The 20,693-nt window shown below is 32.9% G+C and overlaps 1 protein-coding gene across 5 annotated transcripts in view; it reads right to left on the reverse strand.

The window, feature by feature from the left end:
• UBE3A (ubiquitin protein ligase E3A) overlaps positions 1–20,693 on the reverse strand; it is a 66,736-nt gene that overhangs the window by 7,121 nt on the left and 38,922 nt on the right. For all 5 annotated transcript variants that reach the window (XM_037510113.2, XM_054694798.1, XM_037510115.2 and 2 more), the window contains 3 exons: positions 14,207–14,505; positions 8,922–10,168; positions 2,328–2,472 (listed from right to left, as the gene is read on the reverse strand). In XM_037510113.2, coding sequence (XP_037366010.1) covers positions 2,328–2,472; positions 8,922–10,168; positions 14,207–14,505 — 1,691 coding nt within the window. The remainder of the gene's footprint in view (positions 1–2,327; positions 2,473–8,921; positions 10,169–14,206; positions 14,506–20,693) is intronic.

Raw genomic sequence — 20,693 nt, forward strand, 5'->3', positions numbered from 1 at the left:
AAAAAATAAAAAATAAAATTAGGAATCTTTGTTTTTGCCTATCTGAATAACCATTACTAAGGTAGAATTATAACCTTTTCCTTAGCTAGATTTCTAAGAAAAAAGACTAAATGGTGTTTGAATCGCATTTACTTCCTTTTTCTCATTTTACTAAAAAGTTTTCAGTTGCTACTGTGAAACTAAATGAACAACTTTAAGAACTAGGTCTGAAAGGAAATTCCCAATAAATTTTAGAAATCAATATAGTTCATAAATCAGCTTATAAGAATTTTTTAAAAATTTAAAATGCTTCTTTACTTTTACATTTAATTTAAGTAAAATATATAAAGAACTTTAAAAATGTTTCCTTAATCTTAAGAGCATAAATTAAGTTAGGGTATCTTTCTAATACAATGGAATGTTCATGAAATAATTTTGCAAATTATCCAATTCATACAGGAATTTTAATTTAGATCTAATTTTTTTTTTAAACAAGCCTAAGTTGCAACATCCAATGAAGTGCTAAAAACTTCATTTAATTATAAATACGGTATTAACAGGGTCAAAAAAAGTTGAAAATAATTAAAATTAATTAAAAAATATACTGAAATATCACAAATGCAGTCCTTGGTCTCAAGAGCAACTATAAGCTAATCAGAATATAAATTATATAAGTTACTACTCTCATTTCTGTGCATGAAAGATATTAATTTTGACATCCAGAGAGAATTCATTTTGGGTACTTTTTTTCAGGTCTCTAAGAAAAGCACCAAAAAAAGGTACCTCTTCTAAAATATTCCTTTTTGATATTTTTACTCTCATCATTTCAGTTACTTTGCTTTCAAGTAGAAATGCTTAATACATGTTTTTTTGTTAAGAGTATTTCTGGATATAAAGTCAGTATATTTTACAGCTGATGTTGAACATTTCTAGATATATCAGCACCTAGAACTAAGGTTTACTAAATTTAGGAGGCTTACAGATTAATTTTCTGTCTCTAAGAGAGCATTATGTGTTTGGTTTATTTTAAACAAACCTCTACAACAGAAACAGCCTTCAGATTAATACAGTGGCTAAAATATGTAGCCTTCCTTCACTTTATATCATAAACTCAAAATGTTTGCTTCCAGTTAACATTTATACATTGATATGACCATTAACAGAAAACAATAATAGAAAAGTTAATTCAATGTACATGCTGAGAATCAACAGGCTGTAACAGGTCAATTCTCAAATCTTATGGGAAATGATACACAAAATTTTGGCAGATTCTTTGTAATTCTGATGGTACCTTTTTTTTTTTTATATTTTCTCTTTTTTTTGGATGGTACCTTTCTATACCTGTCTTGTACTCAATTTTAAAAGTAACCAAACCCAGGAACCAAGTGATTATATTATAGAAACAGAACTGCTCAAATCCTTTACTTTCAGACTGACAGAAGTAGGTAAGTCTTTTTCAACTGTTCAATGAAAACTCTTCTGGGAGATAATTATTAGATATGGAGTACAAAAAAGGTCTGGAATTCAAAAAGTCTGGGAAACAACAATATTAAGTCCCAAGGAGTCTTGCAGCAAACAAACCTAATTAATTTGATATCTGTCAGTGTTTCCAAACTTTGAACATAAGACATTTGTGAGATATTCTCAAACATTCTTCAGACCATTGTTCTATGAAAATTTTATTTCAGAAATGCCATGTAATTGATGAATGTTTTAGACAGAATGAGCAAAGACAGCCTTCAACTGCTCTAATATACTATTAGCATTTTCTTTTTTTTATTTCATTTATTTATTTATTTATTTTTTTAAACAGAGGCATGTTTTTATTTATTTATTTATTTGTTTGTTTGTTTTGTTTACACATGCACTGGGTACAGTCAGAAGCGCGGGAGGGTGAGAAAATTCACCAGAGCTAGAGCGGGGAGCAGAGCAGGCAGAAGGACCGAAACACACTGCTGAGGGGAGCAGCGGGCGGCAGGAGAGGTCTGCGCGCCATGTGGGACCCTCCTCCTGTGGCCGGGGAGCAGCCGGGGATCGAACCGGCGCCGCAGAGGCTGCGGGCCGCTTCGCAACCCAGCGCTCAACCGCTGCGCCACTGGGGAGGCCCACTATTAGCATTTTCAATCCTTTATTAAAATACTTGGCCAAATCATCTAAATAAAAACTTGAATAAATGAGTGATGCAAATCAATCCTCCAAATCCACAAATTCAATCATTGTCTGTGATTCTAAGTAATCCATACCCAAACTTTCAGTTGCTGCTCTTCATAAGTCAGAAAATTTACAAATATATATATATGTAAATTAATTCAAAGAGATAATACAATGATCATCACTAAAATATTTACCAATGTCTGGATTGAAGATTTCCTCCACAACCAACTGAAAAAATTCTTTGGAAACACCTCCTTCATCAACTCCTTGTTCTCCTTCAAATTCCACATACAACTGTTTCTTCAAGTCTGCAGGATTTTCCATAGCAATCATCTCTAGCTAGTAAGTGAAAAGATAAAGTGAAAAGAAGATGACTGCCAGTATTAGGATGAAAGCAATACAAAAATAAGAAGAAAAATTAAAACAAGTAATAGGGCTGGGAGCAAAAACAGATTAAGGAAAAATAGGAGCGAAAAGAAAGGGGTATAGAATTGTAAAAAGGTTACTTTCTAACTACTGATTTGTTATGAAATTAACATACAGTGCAGAATTAGATTTTCTGTTACTTATATATAACATACCTGGGCTATAAGGACAGAACACAAAAGAAATCAAGACAGCAAAATGCATGTGACTACTTCAAAGTCAATCATTTTCAGCAAACACAATGAAGTACTTAAGTTTGACATCAAAAATGCTCAGCAGTAATTATTTACTGGATTATATACTGAAGAAATACAGTAAAATAATTTCATTATAAAAAATACATTGGCTACGGAAGTAGCTTATGATCTCTTATAATAGCATTCAGTATAAATTACAAACTTTTAAAAAATTAGAACATCTTATACCCAAAGTTTTTTGAAAGCAGGTAAGACATATGCTTGCTCATATTCTTACTATTAACTTCTAGCAATTATCAAACCCTACCTAGTATTTCTTAACTATAAGCCTTTTATCAAATAAAATTTTGTATCTTAGATCTCACTAAATCTTAATCTCACTAAATCTCACACTGATAAAATCAACATTAGATTCTAATATGAAATATTTACTCTGGGAGTTTTTTATGTATCTGAAATTTACTAACAGTATGGTTGATTGATCATTCAACTTTCAACTAATTTGCTAAATTGACTTTAAGGCCTTCTAGCTGTAAAAAGCAATTTAAAAAAAATTAAAAATTTGCCAAACCAGAACATTTCTAAAGGTGTTCAGGTTGTTGCAACTATTCCAACTAGAATTTTTTAAACTTTTTTTTTTGGGTGGGGGAGCAATTCAAACATTGCTGGAATAAGTATACTATAGTCCTAAAGTAAAATTACATTATGTAACAAGACTAGTTTGAACATTCTAGTGCATAATAATATAAAATCTCATAAATCCATGCATCAGAGCATTTGCACTCAATCAAATGTTTTTCTAACTGCCAAATACAACTCAAAAGTGAGTAGTTTTATCTATCTCATGGTTTGCAACCAACAATGGGGGGATCAGAATGCACTCCACATAGTAGAGGCAACTACTATTTTGTGAAGCTTTTGTTTCAACTGTATGTACAAACAGATCTATGCATGCATGGAGTGGGATCCTAATCATCTCTTACTAGCAGTTGCAGTCAAAGATGTTTTAAGAACAAAAGCCAAAATGATCTCCTGGACACCTTCAATTTTTGGAGTCTATGATTCTGTGAATTTAGAATCTTTAGCTTTAAATATTGTCTGTCCTTATACACAGTGACCTCTAACATTTATATAATCATTTTTTATGCCAAGTTGTATATGAAGAAAATTTATTTTTGAGACATGTTGTTGTAATTCAGTCAGAATAGTCTGTTCTAGTCACAACTGTCATTTAATACAACTTTTAACCTTTAAACTTTAGCAAGCGACTCAATTAAGTTCATTTCCTCTTTGCAAAGAAAAAAAAAGGGATAATACTCTATATACTGCAAAGTTGTAAAGGTTTAATAAGAAACAGAGAGTTCTAGAGTGGGCAATATTATTAAGATAACATATCATATAATTACTTTTAGAACAACTTTATACTTTGAACAAGATATTCACCATCTGATTTTACATATAGCCTAGCCCAAGACTCAAAAATGACCACAGGAAAAAAATAGTTCAATTTGGAAACCTGTTTCTAGCCACAGAATATAAAGACCTCTAAGGACTAAATCGGAGCTTAAATGATGGCTCTTTAGGCCAACATCCTAGTTTTGCAAAAGAAACCATTCCTAGTTTCCTTCTCCCATTTACCACCTGTCTGGTTGTTAAAGAAATGGAAGTTGATGTTTATACATGCCTTTGCGAAACAAAGACTAACCTGCTTATATCATGTATAATGCATTCCATTTATATATATATATATATATATTTACAGATTATTTTCTCTATAGCTCTTATTAACATTTATTAGTGAGAGCTAACTCCCTCTACTTCAATGTGATCTATGGAATTCAAAAGCCCTATGTGCTACTCTTTCAATACCATCTGAGACATTCCAAATGACAATTATTAAAATATTACATGCTTAGACATTCACAGTCACTACTCTCTGCTCCCCACCTTGAATGTCAAAATAACTTAATGCAGTATTTCCTAGAATTGCAACTATAAACTATATGACTTTATCTCTCTCAGTTTTACCTATAAAATGAATATATTGTAATTTCATAAATAATATATTTAATGCGCTTAGATGCATTCTCTGCACAACAAAGACTTATGAGTACTAGCTCTTGCTGTTATCTTTATTTCACTGGCTCTAAAATATTTTTCAGGCTTGCCTAAAAACCTGAAGACCGAGATATTACAGAACAAAAATATTCTAGTAATAACAATAGCAGTGATAAACATGTTAGGGCACTATTCTAAGCATTTTAGATATACCAACTAATTTAGTCTTCATACCAAGATTATACAACCAGTATTATTAACTCCATTTAATAGATAAAGACCCTGAGATAGATAGAGGTTGGAAGTTGATGCTAACTTGCTCAACTCAGGGTTAGTCAATGATAGAACAAAGATTCTAATCCAGCAAGCTTGTAACTACAATGCTTTTCTCTCTCTCCTGATAACTAGCAATAATCTTTTCTAAAATTGATTGATTTTTATTTTCTTCTTTGTTTTCTTGTACTTACTATTTTTACAATAAATATATATGTTTATATATTACTTTCAGAATCAGGATTTATTCAAAAGTAAATAAAAAGAATGATTTGAAAAACAGGTGGCAACTAAATTATACAGGTGAAAATTTCCACTATTTTAGATGATTGTTCTCACAAAGACCTAAGTGGTTCTGTAAAATACTCAATCTTTTATGTACGCATGGGTAGCCTACTCTTCTTAATCGCTAATAATTCTGGTAATAAACATATAAAATGTAATCATTATCATTTTGACAAAGGGACTGCATTTATTTTTTCTTTAAAAACTCACTTCTAATCCATTGTTCAAGCAGAGAGTGATTTAGGAATTATATAGGCATAAAAGCATATCACTATGTAATATATACATACCATTTGAAACTGAATTTTTAAAATCAAAAGTTGTCTTGAATATTTGGAAATTAGAGGAATGTATCAGTGAACATTCTGAAAAGAATTTGTATGTGTATGTAAATTCACTTAGTATATAGACTTAAATTTATGTGTGTGTGTATGTTTTCTTAAAATAGGGTATATTTTATATTAAATTATATGGAGATTTGCAAAAGACAGATTACTGGAGATAAGTAAACAAATATAGACTGGATGTAATGATATCCACCTCTTCTTTATATGTCTTTCTCTTCTTACTAAGACTCTTGAACTCATCAATTGTTGGATAAAGTGATTTTTAATTTCTGAATTTTTAACTGGCCATGGTAATGAAATACTAGAGATCATTTTCTTAAAAAGTGGTCTGATATCAAAGCACTGCCAGATCACCTAAGTAGGATTACACCTCAGTATAAAACAAACAGCCAGGTTTTACAAAAATAAAAGGAAATCCCTATCTTTCAGAATCTTACCCTATTCTGGGCTGTCATTCATGTGAAATCCATCCTTGTTATTAGTTGGAAAAAATCCCTTAAAAATTAACGTAGAGGTAATAATGAGATAAAGTAGACCAAAACTTAATACTTAAGAATACCCAGAATTCATAAGCATGGCTGATTAAAATTACCTTAGTCAACTTATTAGACTCTACGGTTAACACTTTGCTAGGGGATGCATTTAAACCACTGACTAGAATAAGATTTTTAACTTATACATATATATTTAACTTTTTTTAGCTCTCTATAAAAAAGAAATTTTTTTATATCTTAAATATAAAGTTTAGATATTTGGGGTAATGCCAAATCAAGAAAGGGCGTGGCAGTAGTTTTTAAGTGATCTTGAAATATCCATTTGTGGAGAGACAATTTATATTTTATCCTGTTTCATTGACTCTAAAATTCACATTTTTGTTTTTGTACTTTAACAGTTCTGAAACTAAGATATACCGTACAACTGATAGTATCTCACACCTAATTGGAGCATGTCTTTCTTTCTTGGTAGTAATACATCTATCATAGCTTGGGTTCAAAAATCAGGAAACATTAATTCTTCTCTTAATCATCACCAAAGGTAGTTAGTTCCTCTAAAAACTTGTTAGGAAATAATCTGTGACTCTGGTTCAAATTTTATGGTACATGAAAGCAATGGATATATTTTTCCTTTTAGAAAAAAAATCTATAATTATTCAATGTTATTACCTCTCCCTCCAAGAGTCAGTCTTACCTATAATTAACAACTAAAAAATAAGAAGAAAATATACTCAAGAGTGTCACATTTGTAGTCACTGTTTTCTGGGCTTTTATAAACTGATGAATAGATGAACTCCAAGGCTCCTTTTAGTTCTTAAAGTTTAGGATCCTGCAACTTTAAATATTTAATTATTAATATTAAATTTACTGCAAAGTTTCTCATTTCCTCTTTTATTCCCAACCCTATTCTATATTTCAAAATTAGCAGGTTAGAAGTCAGTACTCAACAGATTACTCTGCCAAACTGATACAAAAGGAAAAACAAGGCTTTAAAAAAGCAAAGTAGATCCTTGGGAGATAAGATGTTCAAAATCTATCATTTGTCTTGAGAAATTAACCTGGGAATACGATCTTAAACTACCACTTGTTGTAAACTATACTTTTTGTTACTAACACAACTTATCAAAACCATTACCTGCTACGAATCTTTTAAAAATAAGTAGATTATCAATTTGACTTTTAAGACCCATTTTAATGCTTTTTTTCCCCTAATCTTTTTGCATTGTGTTACTACAAAAAAAAAAAAAAAAAAAAGAGGAAGAAAGTTAAAATTAAAATTTGCTTACATCCTTATACAATCTGCTAGACTATGTAAAAATATGTTATTGGCTGCCCAATGAACATTTAGTAAGTATAATACTACTAATGCAGCTTGAAACTATATAAGCAAAATAAAAAGGACACCAGAAAGCAAGCAATGATAATTACTCAACAGTTAATGCCCCTTTCAATCTCTGTTGAAAAACTGTTTAAGTTGCTTAATTTAATTTTTCCTCAAAAATATATATTCAGTACTTAAAAAAAAACAGTAACAAAGAAAGTAGGCACAGAACCTCTGCAACTTTTAAATTTCTAGGATGGCAATCAATTTTTCCAATGGTTTACAGATTTATGAATTTTCAGATTTAGGCAAATCCATTCTGCAACTAAAATATATTTTAAAATAAATGTCACTATTTCCTAGTCATCTGTGTTAGGGATTCTTATCCCTTAGTAGTATAGAAGGTTGAATATTTTAATTTTAGTTACATTAAGTTTTATTGAAGTTAATAAAAATCAGTAATGATGGGTACATTCAATATTATAAATACAAAGAGATCCTGCAAAAAACAAATGCAAATTTTGGTATGTAAATGACTGGTAATTGGTTTCTGTCTTTTGATCAGGACTGCATTCTTAAGTAGGGGCACTGAAATTCTTATTTTCTGTGAGGGAAGGAATAAACAAAAGGCAGCTCATTTAGAGAAACAGTTCCCAGTATTCTCTCAACTCAATCTCCCTAGCCTGGAATGATGCTACAGACACCACTGATAGCAAGACTGTTAGTATAGTTGCTATTTTTTCTGGACGTTCCAGCCAACTCCCACACCCATGATAGTCCCTATGAACATTTAAGTGGGAAAAAGTCACCACAATCATAACAGTGGCATACAAGGATATCGGGAGTGACCAGCAGGAACTGATACTAGAGAGCCCTCACTAGTATCAAATACCAACCTGTCTGGGTCCCTTCATCAATGTTACAATAATGCAACTCTAAATTAGACATGATGCAATGTTTGGATACCACTTATTATTTTATGGTATGGTTTTATTATACCACTTTTCCCAGCTAAGCATTGACTTTCATACTTATTATTAAGTACCTCCACATTCCATATTTTGGTGGGATGGTGTTTCCCAAATATCTACTTCCCTTCTTAATGGAGAAAATTTAGGGGTTGTCATTATTTAAAAAAATGTATTTTTTTCCCAAAGAGATAGTGATCATTATGTAAGACAATTCAATACTCTGTGTAACACCTTTATAAACTTGGACAGGGGCAACACAAATATCACAAACTTAATAAAAATATAATAAAATTGCAATAAAAGTGCCTCTATGTTCCTATGCTATGTATTTTTTGCATCCACTGAACCATACCCACACGGTTCCTAACATCAGGTATTTGATTTAGTACTAATTTTTAAACAGTAGCTCAACTTACCCGGACAAGTGCATCATCTATGATATGGTCACGTCTGACTTTGAGTCTCAAATATGGATTCAACTGCTGTCCTTGAACTAAGCTGTAGAGAACAGTGATTCTTCGTTCACTGTACATACGAATTCTATTGTCATAATATAATCCCAAATTCTTTGTGACAGCATTCAGTATAAAGGGACAGGTCATAAAAGAGAATTTGTTCTCTGTTTCCACTTTGAAAAAAGTATAATCTTTATCCATTTCTAGAACATCATTCAGTGGTTCATTAATAAACTCTTCAAAAGGGATAAGTGGTTTTCGACAATCTAGAGTTTTAACACCAAGTTCAGTTTCCAATGGGTCCACTCGGGGACCTTTCTTGTTTCTTCTTTCCTCTCCCAATAGCTCCTGAAGCGTCAATTCACTAGACTCGGGGATGGGTTCTTCATCATCTTCTTCATTATGATTTGTGTCCACTTCTCCTCCTACTACATTTGCATAGTAAACCATTTTCAAGCACTTTGAAGCAGCAACAATAGCATCATCATCATTCACTAGATTTCGACTGTTAAATTCATTGCTTATGACTTTGTAAGTAATAAGTTGCTGAAATGTTTCCATCATTCTCCGAATTTGGTCTGCATTATACTTAGACCAGAGTCTAACCAGTTTTCCTTGGGCTGCAAGCGGTAGCTTACTCATTGCTTTGCAAAATAATGGCAAAGCCATTTCCAGATATTCAGGACTGTGGAGATTTCTGTTCTCCATTACAATAATGAATAAATTCAGATAATTAGGATCTCGGGAGTATACGTTGTGATACGTCAAGTCACATTCCACATTAGGTGACAAATATACAAGTGCATTGAGAAAGGCAGTTTCTATTTTTTCATTCGAGAGCAACCTGGTGTAGACCCTCCTAATGGCCTCAATATCAACAGATACATCATCAGGGCCTAGTTTTTGTAAGTTGTTATCTCCTTGTGGGCTATCACTTATCCTTGAGGAAGATGCTTCTGAATCTTCTTCCATAGCAGCAGCAGAACATGCAGCTTTTTCCTTTTCATCTTCATCCTTGTCTTCATCCTTTCCTTGAAGAGATTTTAATTCTTCCTTAGTATGTTGCTTGACTTTCCGAAAGCTCTGTACCAATGCTTCAGCACTAGAAAAAACTCGTCCAATAACGCGGATTAAAGGGGAATAATCCTCTCTTTCTCTACATAATTCAAGAATTTCATACACCTTCTCTTCTGTTAGGTAGGTCACATCTAGAAAATTATGGGGAAAAAAGAGAACATTTATTTTCATAATACATGCATCATACATGCATTGAAACTTTGTTTCAATAAGTTCTAGTGAAAAGTAAAATAGCCTACCATTCTATTGTCAGTACCATTTATGACTCACAACCTAAAAAAAGTAGCTAATATTTAGCTCAACAAACAATAGCATGCTTACCTATTTTCTCAGTGGAGTGCGAGTAACAACAATCTCACCCATTCTTTTATATTCTTTCAATAGTACATAGCTTTTAATGAGCCTGAAACAGTTTAAGTTCTCTTCAAAATCATAGTATATATTAACATGCTACTTTAATTGTACAATGAACAAGCTACCATGCTGATTCATCACAATGCACCTCTTACAACCTTAGCGTAGAAAAACTACTATTCTGAGAAGTTTCTTCCCTGTGTCACCACTCTATTCCCAAATGACTAAGAAGGTGAGATTTTAAGAAATATTTTCCCAGCATCCTCTTTTGAAAATAGCTCTTGTCCTACCTCTGTATGCATTAAAAGCAAACTAATTCCTTTTGACTTCTCAGTTTTTTCCAGGGTGGTTATTCTGGAAATGAGTGTGTGACTGAGAAGAATATACCATTTCTCATAAGCTCTGAAGTTAACAGACACTGACTTATGTACCCAAGAGTCGTGTGGGAATACAATTTACAGAGTGACAGGAAATAGTTACTGAGCAGTAACAAATAGGATGAGAAAAACAGAACTTATGAGCAGACAAGTTAAAGAGACTACACTATGCATTCACCATGTTTCCTTTTCTTCCTGAGCTTAGAGTTGGGCTACATTTCCCAGTCTTTTCAGATAAGCACTACCTACTTTCAGGTCAAGATTTTTCTTCTCCTGGCTCATGGCATGATATTCCAGGATGGCTCTGGAAGCCACATGTTAAAGAACATGGCTGCATGACTATGCAAAGCAGAACTCTGCCAACCTAGAGTGTCTGGGCTATTAGAGAAGTCACAAATAAATTTCCACTGTGTCTTGTGAGTCAGCGATCTTTCTAGGATCTACTTAATATTATGGTCTTGATCATCCTTAATAGCACAGAAGTCTTTCACTTTTCCCCATCTAGTCTTCAGTATTTGAAATACTGGTAATGGCCATCTCGTTAAGTTAAGCTTATTCTAACTTCCTGATATATTTCTTCTAATACAAATTTTATAAGATAAACTGATATAGTATCATTATTTTTGCAGCGTATAGTATTTAAATCTAAGGGAGTTTTATTTTGTTTTCTTATTACTCCAATTACCCCTCATAAAGACACAATACCATAAGAGGCAAAAAAAGGAGAGGGGCAAAGAAAGGCCAGACCAAGAATATTTTCAAAGTTAACAAGTTAAAATTTTAATGAAATAAAAAAAAAAAAAAAAAAAAGAAAGGAAAGAAAATTTCAAGGAATCTCTGAAGCCAGGAAGCATTCCAGGGGTCAGAGTTTATAGCAGTTTTCTGAGATGCATCTTCCCTCTCAATCCATCTCTTATAGAATTCCTATCTTTGTTTTAATATATTTACTTCATAGTAGAAGACAATATAAATTTAAATTGATCACAGAATGAACAGCCTCCAAAAGCTGAACCACAAAAACATCAAATTTTTATCTCACTACAAGTCTGAGTTGTGGCCCCTGCTACCTGCAATGTTTCTTTTATGGGCCTTAAAACTCTTTAAATACTAATTCTCAGGTTTGTTCTCATAAAGATATATAGTCATCTTCTGCTAAACATCAGTGATTTCTTCCCCTAAAAAATGTGAAACTGCGCCCGCTGCTCCCCTCAGCAGTGTACTTCGGTCCTTCTGCCTGCTCTGCTCCCCGCTCTGGCTCTGGTGAATTCTCTCGCCCTCCCGCGCTTCTGACTGTACCCAGTGCATGTATAAACAAAAAACAAACAAACCAGAAAACAAATAAATAAAGCATGCCTCTATAAAAAAAAAAAAAAAAAAAAAAAAAAATGTGAAACTGCTCATGTGGAACTTAATTCCCATTATTTTAATTGGAAATTTAAAATTATAAAACTTCACACAAGACACAAAGCAAAACCCCCTTATCTAAGTTTCTATAATATAAGCAAAACACAGTACATATTTATTATTAATAACTATCCTGTTATGAAGTAAAACATGATGCTTCTTAATTGACAAATCATAAAGTTGTTAACCAAGAATGTGTAGTAACACAGACAGCCTCCTAACTGGCTGCACTCAGCTTTGCCAGCACATCCTACATTCAGTGCCTGTTGCCCTGTGGGGGTGACTGACTTGGGAAATGTGCATAATGGAGTCAATGTAATTTCCACATTATACATAATGACAATAGTCAGTATTTATCCAGTGTGTGAGCTAATTCATGTAACAGAACTATATTTTAAAGCAATAAAGTTGTGTAAAGTTATGAAAACAGTTTTACTGTGGAAATAAAGTAGAAACTATGACACAATTCCATTTCACTCATCCATTTAAACTTGATCCAATTGATGCTACTGAAAACTTTAGGGGTAATTCTCTAATTTATATATTCCTGAAACAAAAAACTTCTTTTAAAATATAATTACATCTGGTAGTGTGCCCTGTCAGTCATTCAGAAATATGATTATCTTTTTTACTAATACAGATTATCTTCACTGAGGGAAAGAAAAAGAATGAAAAAGTTTTAACAATTTTGGAATACTGAATCATTCAGAAAACAAAATAAGACCTAAAGTAAAGACTCCCAGAATGGCACATATTAAAAAAGCAGGTGACAACAATTGTTGGCGAGGATGTGGAGAAAAAGGAACTCTCCTATCCTGCTGGTGGGAATGCAAACTGGTCCAACCACTATGGAGAGCTGTGTGGAGGTTCAAACTACTAAAAATGGAGCTACTATATGACCTAGCAGTTCCAATCCTATGAATTTACCCAAAGGACACAAAAACATTAATTCAAAAAGATATCTGCACTCCTATGTTTATTGCAGCACTATTCACAATAGATAAGAGATAGAAACAAGCCAAATGCCCACAAAGAGATGACTGGATCAAAACAATGTGGTATATATACACAATGGAATATTATTCAGCAATCAAAAAAGATAAACTCATGCCATTCACAGCAACGTGGACAGAGCTTAAAGGTATCATGCTCAGTGAAATAAGCCAGAAGGAAAAAGAAAAATATCGAATGGTTTCACTTGTAGGAGGAATATAGGGGAACCAAATAAGGGATCAGGAAAAAAAAATAACCAACTAAGGGATCAGGAAAAACAAAACTAGCAGGCAACCATAAATAAGAGACATTCTGTGAGGGAGGGGGGAAATGGGATCAAAACAGGGAAGAGAAGAGCACAAGGGACTATGGTGATGGTTCACAGGTGAACTGGTGGTGGGAATTTTACGGAGACTACACAATGATGTAAAAGATAGAAATAAAAATAAATAAATTATTAAAAAAAATAAAGACTCCCATTAGCAAGCAAAAATTTGGCAGGAATGTCTCAAATACCTGGGGGAAGGTGAACAAGATATAGGAAGAATACACTAGAAAAAAACTGAATTTTTCTTATTATTAAACTTCGCCTTCCCTTCAGAAATTGCAAAGTCCACCATTTCTTTCCTCTGTCTGCTTCTTTTACCTATACATAGTGGCGCGGTTCCTTATCCCAGGTGTTTAGTCAGATATTCTATAACTTAAGTACACTTTACGACCTAGTTTAGGAGATTAACTATCACTTAATACATTTTTCTTAGTGGAAAATGTTTACAAGTTCCAATCAATCCATTGAGAAAGGAGCTTTGGAGTATAATCTGCTTCTAATTAGAGGACACTGAAATAGCACGATGCAGTTAAGTCATTAACTCAATTATTGGTATGTTTTTTACCCCCCCCCAACACACAATGCTTCCACTACTTAACATGTCCTAATAGCACATAATTAGGCAAAAACAAAAACAAACAAAAACTCACACATTATTCATCTCCAGTATAGTTCCCAGTCAAAAATTCTCCATTAATAATAGAATATCTTACCTTTAAAATCATCTCTAGGTCCATCCTTCTTGTTCATTTTTATCTCAGAGCAGTTGTTAGAGGCACCTTTTGAGTTTTCAAGGTAAGCTGAGCTTGCTCCTTTCTTGGAGGGATGAGGATCACAGAGTTTTGCATTAATCTTATAAAGCTCGAGGGCTTTAATAGCTGCTGCATTGTTATCCATACGAAGAAAACTTGGACAGGAAGCACAAAACTCATTCGTGCAGGCCTCATTTCCACAGCCCTCAGTTAACTGGTGGTAGTAGCGTTCTATTAGATGCTTTGCAGCTGCTCGCTTCCTGTACCAAACATTCAAACAATAAGCATAGTGATTAGTACAGCTTTCAGATACAAAGCTCAACAGACCATCAGCAAGGCAAAAGTTAGTCAAGCATTGAAATCATAAACTTCCATATTAAGATGAAATGTACAACATGGAGCTCCACAATGTTTACAAATACTTGTGTACTGGTGAAATATTTGATAGTATCCCAAGATACTATGATAAAGACTGTCAATGCTTATCAAAATCATTAATCTAATAGCAGATGCTTTCCTTTGATTTAAAAAAAAGACAGGGAAAGATTATTTGATGATATATGTGCTTAATTTCTTTAGAACAGCTGAAAAACACAAGAGTTACTGGGTAAAAGTTATTTAAAAGTTAATAAAATGAATGTCTATTTAATCCACCTTTCCTTTATGTTATCACTATGCTATTTCAACTGTTTGTAAATACTTGATGTATAATTATCATAGAACTTCCCTCTATTTTTTTCAATTATCTTACCTATCTACTCAATTATCAATTACCTACTTAGTAGATCAACTAATTTATTAAAGTATTCAATTGTCTAATTATCTATTAAATCTAGAGGAATTTAAAATGAACTTCTAAATGAAGTATCAAAAGCTTGTACAAAAGAGTGGTTCAAAGCATACAATCATGTCTCCAAAATGTGTCATTAAATCTCCTCACTGATCCAATGTCATAGGAACATAGAATATTTTAAGTCCTATGAGGGCAAGTTTGTAGATTAATGATTCTTATGCCTGTTCCAGCAGAACTATCAATATCCCAAGGAAGGACTTGTCTCATCAAGCAAGAAAGAGACTATATTAATCTATCTGTATTATTCAATTCTAAGATACATGCTTCTATCAAAATACCTAATATGAAATGACCATAATTTAAGTAGTGTACTGAAAGTCAAAGAAACATAATTCAAATCTACTCCTTTTGATGTCAAATTCACATACAGGGATATAAAAACTACAAATATTAAATAATATTTAGAAAATTTACCTAATTTAATTTTCAAAATGTTCCAACAATAATCTTACTAGTAATAATTATACCTACTAAAAATGTAGAAGTAAGGACAAATGACATTACAGTTTACAACTTGTTAATCATGAGCTAATACTTGTTAATTATGAGAAACTAAACAACAAAAATAAGTGGTGAAGGACAAAGTTCAGTTTTGTTTCAAAAGCAGGTCTTTCTCTCAATTTATCAAGGTATTCAACTCATTCTGGTGCTTCTATTTTTCAAATGTTTCATGAAAATTTACCACCTATTGCATGCAAACAGAAAAAAGAACCTCCTCACCCCCAAATAGCCCATACTTAAAAACTACCTGAATATGACTTAAGATAAAATATTTTACTATAGGAAGCTGAAAACAACCCCACTTTTGAAATTACTATATCAGATATCTCACTAAGCAAATTATTAAAATGCTAATATATAGAGAATAAAATATAAAAAACGAACAAAAAATAGAATACAACTTACTAACTCTGTTGAGATGTCAGCTCTTTTAATAGGTACATTTCCCAAGTAAACTATGATTTTGAGAAAAAGTCATCTTTTAAATGCAAAATATGATTCACATACAAAAAAGAAATAAGGAAGAATTGAGATTCAACCACAAGTTGCTATTCTTCAGTCAAGAGCGGGAGGTTAATGACATCTTCTCCCAAACTGTAGTAACTTTTCCTAGTGAGAATGTAAATATGTATCTCCTTTCTGGAGGAAAATTATGAACATGAACAAGTCTTAAAAATGAATCAGAGAATGTAGCATATGAATCAGAGGTCCTACTTTTGGACACTACCTAGATGATTTTGCAAAAAAGTGCTATTTCTATGAAATCTGGGAAAAAAAAACTATCATGGTCAAGAACAGGGAATTACTTAAATGAACTGATAACAATTTACTCAAAGGAATAAATAAAAATGATCAAGATCAGAATTTGGCAAGAAAGAGTCTTCCTCATATATCACTAGCTGACAAGAATTAGTTACAAAGTACTAAGAGTAAAATAGCATAAAGTAATTTTTACTTCAAAATATTTACAGTTCATTTTCTTTAATGTGGATAAATGGGTTTTAAAAGTCTTCCTTTTGCTTCTAATCTATTTTTTTATATTAAACATGTGACTTATATATTAAAAGTTAACAAATATGAATGGGGAAAATCTTAATAATTTTAAAACTTTATATACATGATTTGCATGTCCTCAAAATTTTCTAAATTATCCCTATTTTTTAGATTATCAAAAATAAAAAAAGCAAAATACTCTGTTTTTCTTAATAAGAATATCAGATTTTGTTCCTTAAACAAGCAAAAGAAATCCCATTTATACACATAAATGCCTCTATCTAATGCAAAAAGGAGGGTGAACAGTAAGAAATAGGACAAGACTGAGACATCCGAAGACTCGCAACAAGTGACAGCTCCTTCAAGGCTTTTAAGTAGCTAAATGAGCCTGACAAATAACAGTTTAGGCCTAATTTTCCCATCTGCAAGATTCCTTTTAGTTCTAAATTTTAGATTACTCTACGTAGAGTAGGGAGGTGGGCAAAGAACTTGCATTTGTTGAATGTCTGATAATATACTAAATATATTGCTAAGTGTCTAACATAGATTATCTCATTTGAACACCATGACTTTAAGGATTATCTTCAGTCCACAGTCAAGAGAGAACTGAGAGTCAAATCATGTACCCCAGAAGGTGCAAAGGAAGTGTAAAACAAGGACCAGCAAAGGAATCTGTCTAAGGGTCTTCTGCCTCCAAGTAATTTCCACTATACTGTCTTACAGAAGTTGATTTGTTCCAATATAATCATTAACATTAGTAGTATTAAAAACATTTATGGAAAAAAATCCCATAAATAATATATAATTGAAAAAAGTAAAAAACTTCAAAAATTATAATTTGAATCTCATATTTATGCATGATATTTAGTATCGAACAAGCCCACTATGTTTCTTTAAGAACAGTTACCATTATAATTTGTAAAATTAATATATAATTTGTGGAAGACCGCATGTGCTATGCACTTTAGAAGACAGTAGATCCTAACAGGTAAGGCTTACACTGAGGTCAAACTACCCAAGTTCCCATGCTGACTCTGCTACTTATTGACCATGTTACCTTGAGTTACTTAATCTTCCTGTTTCTCAGTTTCCTCATCTTTAAAATGGCATAGCATACGTGAGGATTATTATGGCGGTGAGAGAATGAAATGAGCTGATATGTATAAAGTGCTTAGAACACTGCCCGGCACCCAACAAGCACCAGATAAGTGTTACCACATTAATGTTGTTGGGACAGTTATCACCTCAAAAGTCTATGAATGAGCTATAATAACCCTTATTCTGCTGATGCTCAAAACAATTACATTAACAAGTCATTCTATGATAAGGAAGATTTGAACCCCGGCTTGACTCCAAATAGTGGGCTTTTAGTAACACTAACAGGAGACTTAATAACCATTGGGGAGATGAGGCCCCTCTTTCTGATGTGCTTCTCTATCCCAATACTTGGAAATAGCAGCTACACCGACCAGACAGGAGGGAAGTGAGGCTGTTCTAGAACATCTACATACTTGATACTATCACCTATGTTAAGCATTTTTCGTCTTTCCTCATTTTTGAGTTTTCAGCATGCAATTCTGTGTTCCATCTAATTTAGAGCATACTAAAAATCTCTAAATTGGGAATATGTACACTAATAATGACTTTTTAGTAAATAACTTCTGTAAGGTTAATCTCTATACATTAGGAGTCACTAAATCATAGATTGTGGGCCAAATCTATAGCTGTTTGTATAGCCCTTAAAGACGTTTACAATATTGAGTAGTTGGCAATAACAGGGGGAAAAAAAATTTGTGTTATGTAAAAATTAAATGAAATTCATATTTCTGCAAATGGCCAACGGGCATATGAAAAAATGTTCAATATCCCTTATAATCAGGGAAATGCAAATCAAACCACACTGAGATACCACCTTACAACAGTTAGAATGGCACATACCAAAAAAACAAGCAACAACAAATGTTGGCGAGGATGTGTAAAAAAGGAACTCTCCTACATTGCTGGTGGGAGTGCAAACTGGTCCAACCACTATGGAAAGCTGTCTGGAGGTTCCTTAGTCTACTGAAAATGGAGCTATCATATGATCCAGCAATTCCACTCCTAGGGATCTACCCAAAGGACACAAAAACATTGATTCAAAAGACCACCTGTACCCCTATGTTTATTGTAGCACTATTCACAATAGGTAAAACCAAATGCCCCAAAACAGATGACTAGATCAAGAAGATGTGGTATATGTACACAATGGAATATTATTCAGCAATCAAAAAAGATAATGCATGCCATTTGCAGCAACATGGATGGAGCTATAAGGAATTATGCTCAGTGAAATAAGCCAGAAAAAGAAAAATAACGGATGGTTTCACTTATAGCAGGAATATAGGAGAAGCAAATAAGACATCAGTGTAAAAAAAAAAATAATAGTACAAAACACAACAAAGCAAAAACAGACAATTACAAATCAGAGACATTCTACAAGGGAGGAGGCGGGAGAGGGATCAGCGGGAAGGAGAGAGGAATACAAGGGACTGAAGTGATGGTGCACAGGTGCATTGGTGAAGGAAACTCTGTGGGGACTGAACATGAGTGGGTGAGAGGAAGCAAACAGTTTAAAAATCAACAGTGATGTAAAAAAAAATTAATTTTAAAAAAAGAAAAAAAAGAAATTCAAATTTCAAAATCATAAGGTCTTGTTAGAACATAGCCAAGCTCATTCATTTATATACTATCTACAGCTGTTTTTGCACTGTAACAGTAGAGCTGAGTAGTTTTAAGATACTATGTGCCTGCAAAACCTAAAATAAATACCATCTAGCTCCTTACAGAAAGTTCTCTAAGCCTTAATTTAGAGCCTGTGCTGTCTCTGCCCTCCAGTGATACTTCCATGTAATCACATGGCCTCTTCCCACTTCCTTAACAAATCAACACAATAAAATGTGTATCTTTACCCAAGATGATTGAAGGAGAAAGGGAAGAAGAAAAGGAGAGAGGGAAGGGGAAGAGAAAGGAGGAGGAAAAAAATAAAGAAACAAAGAGAGGTCTTTAAAAGGTTTAGTGACAACTTATCTCATTCATAATTATAACTATAGAAGAGGACCTCTGGCTTACTTTCCATTTATCTCCTCACACCTCATCAACGTTTTTTTATTATTCAACAAATTGTTTTATTAAAGTATGTTGATTTGCTATAAACAGATACCTTTCTTATTGTTAATAATAAAGGTCAAGCTTAAGAGTACAAATTAAAGATGATACATGAAAATACTTAAGCATTTATAACACTTTCCATTTACTTATTTTAATTCTGAATTAGTGAGAGAGCCTTACAAATAAATGGTTTATGAAATAAATCATACTGAACAGCCAAAGGTGCTCTAGAAAAGAAAAAGTATACTGATGTCAGCAATAAATTTGAAATGCATTAATTGAAAAAAAAGACTGAACTGAGGCTACTAGAAGGGGAGGGCAGGAGCCCAATGTACTATAAAGGAGGACTATGGGTAATGTGGCAGTGGGTGTGGAGTAGTAACACAGATCTGAAGAGGTGTGAACTTATCCTCTCTAAAACTAACATACAATGCTGTAAATAAATGATACCTCAAATTAAAAAAAAAGACATAGAAATATGAATATGTGCTAAAGCAATGTAAGTATTAATGGGTAGAAATCTAGGTGGTAGGCACACAGTATCAATTGTAAAATTCTTACAACTTCACTGTATGTTTGAAAGCTTTCAAAAGCACTGTTACCATACCTTAACATATTAGCAGTTCAGTTGTCAGGGGAAATGGTTTCAGGCACCAGTGGAGAAAAAAGGAAAAACTAGTATCAGTGTCATCAGTGGCATAAATACCACTGAAGTCCAATTTTCAGAATAGTCCAATATTTCTCAAAGCAAACCAAAAAAGCACTATAATAATAAAGAAAATAAATTATAATCTGACCGTGACTATATGGAGCAACTTAATTTACCTGTGAAGCAGAAAAATACTAGGAAAGTATGTTAGTATGTTAAATGTTCCTATACCAAAGGCAAACCACTTGGGTTAGAACCATTAAATGACTGCCAACAACACAGGTAGTGGAAATTGAAAAAGATCT

Source organism: Talpa occidentalis, unplaced genomic scaffold (assembly GCF_014898055.3).
Source record: "Talpa occidentalis isolate TD23 unplaced genomic scaffold, MPIMG_talOcc4v2.1 talOcc4.14, whole genome shotgun sequence".
In the NCBI taxonomy this organism is placed as follows: domain Eukaryota; kingdom Metazoa; phylum Chordata; class Mammalia; order Eulipotyphla; family Talpidae; genus Talpa; species Talpa occidentalis.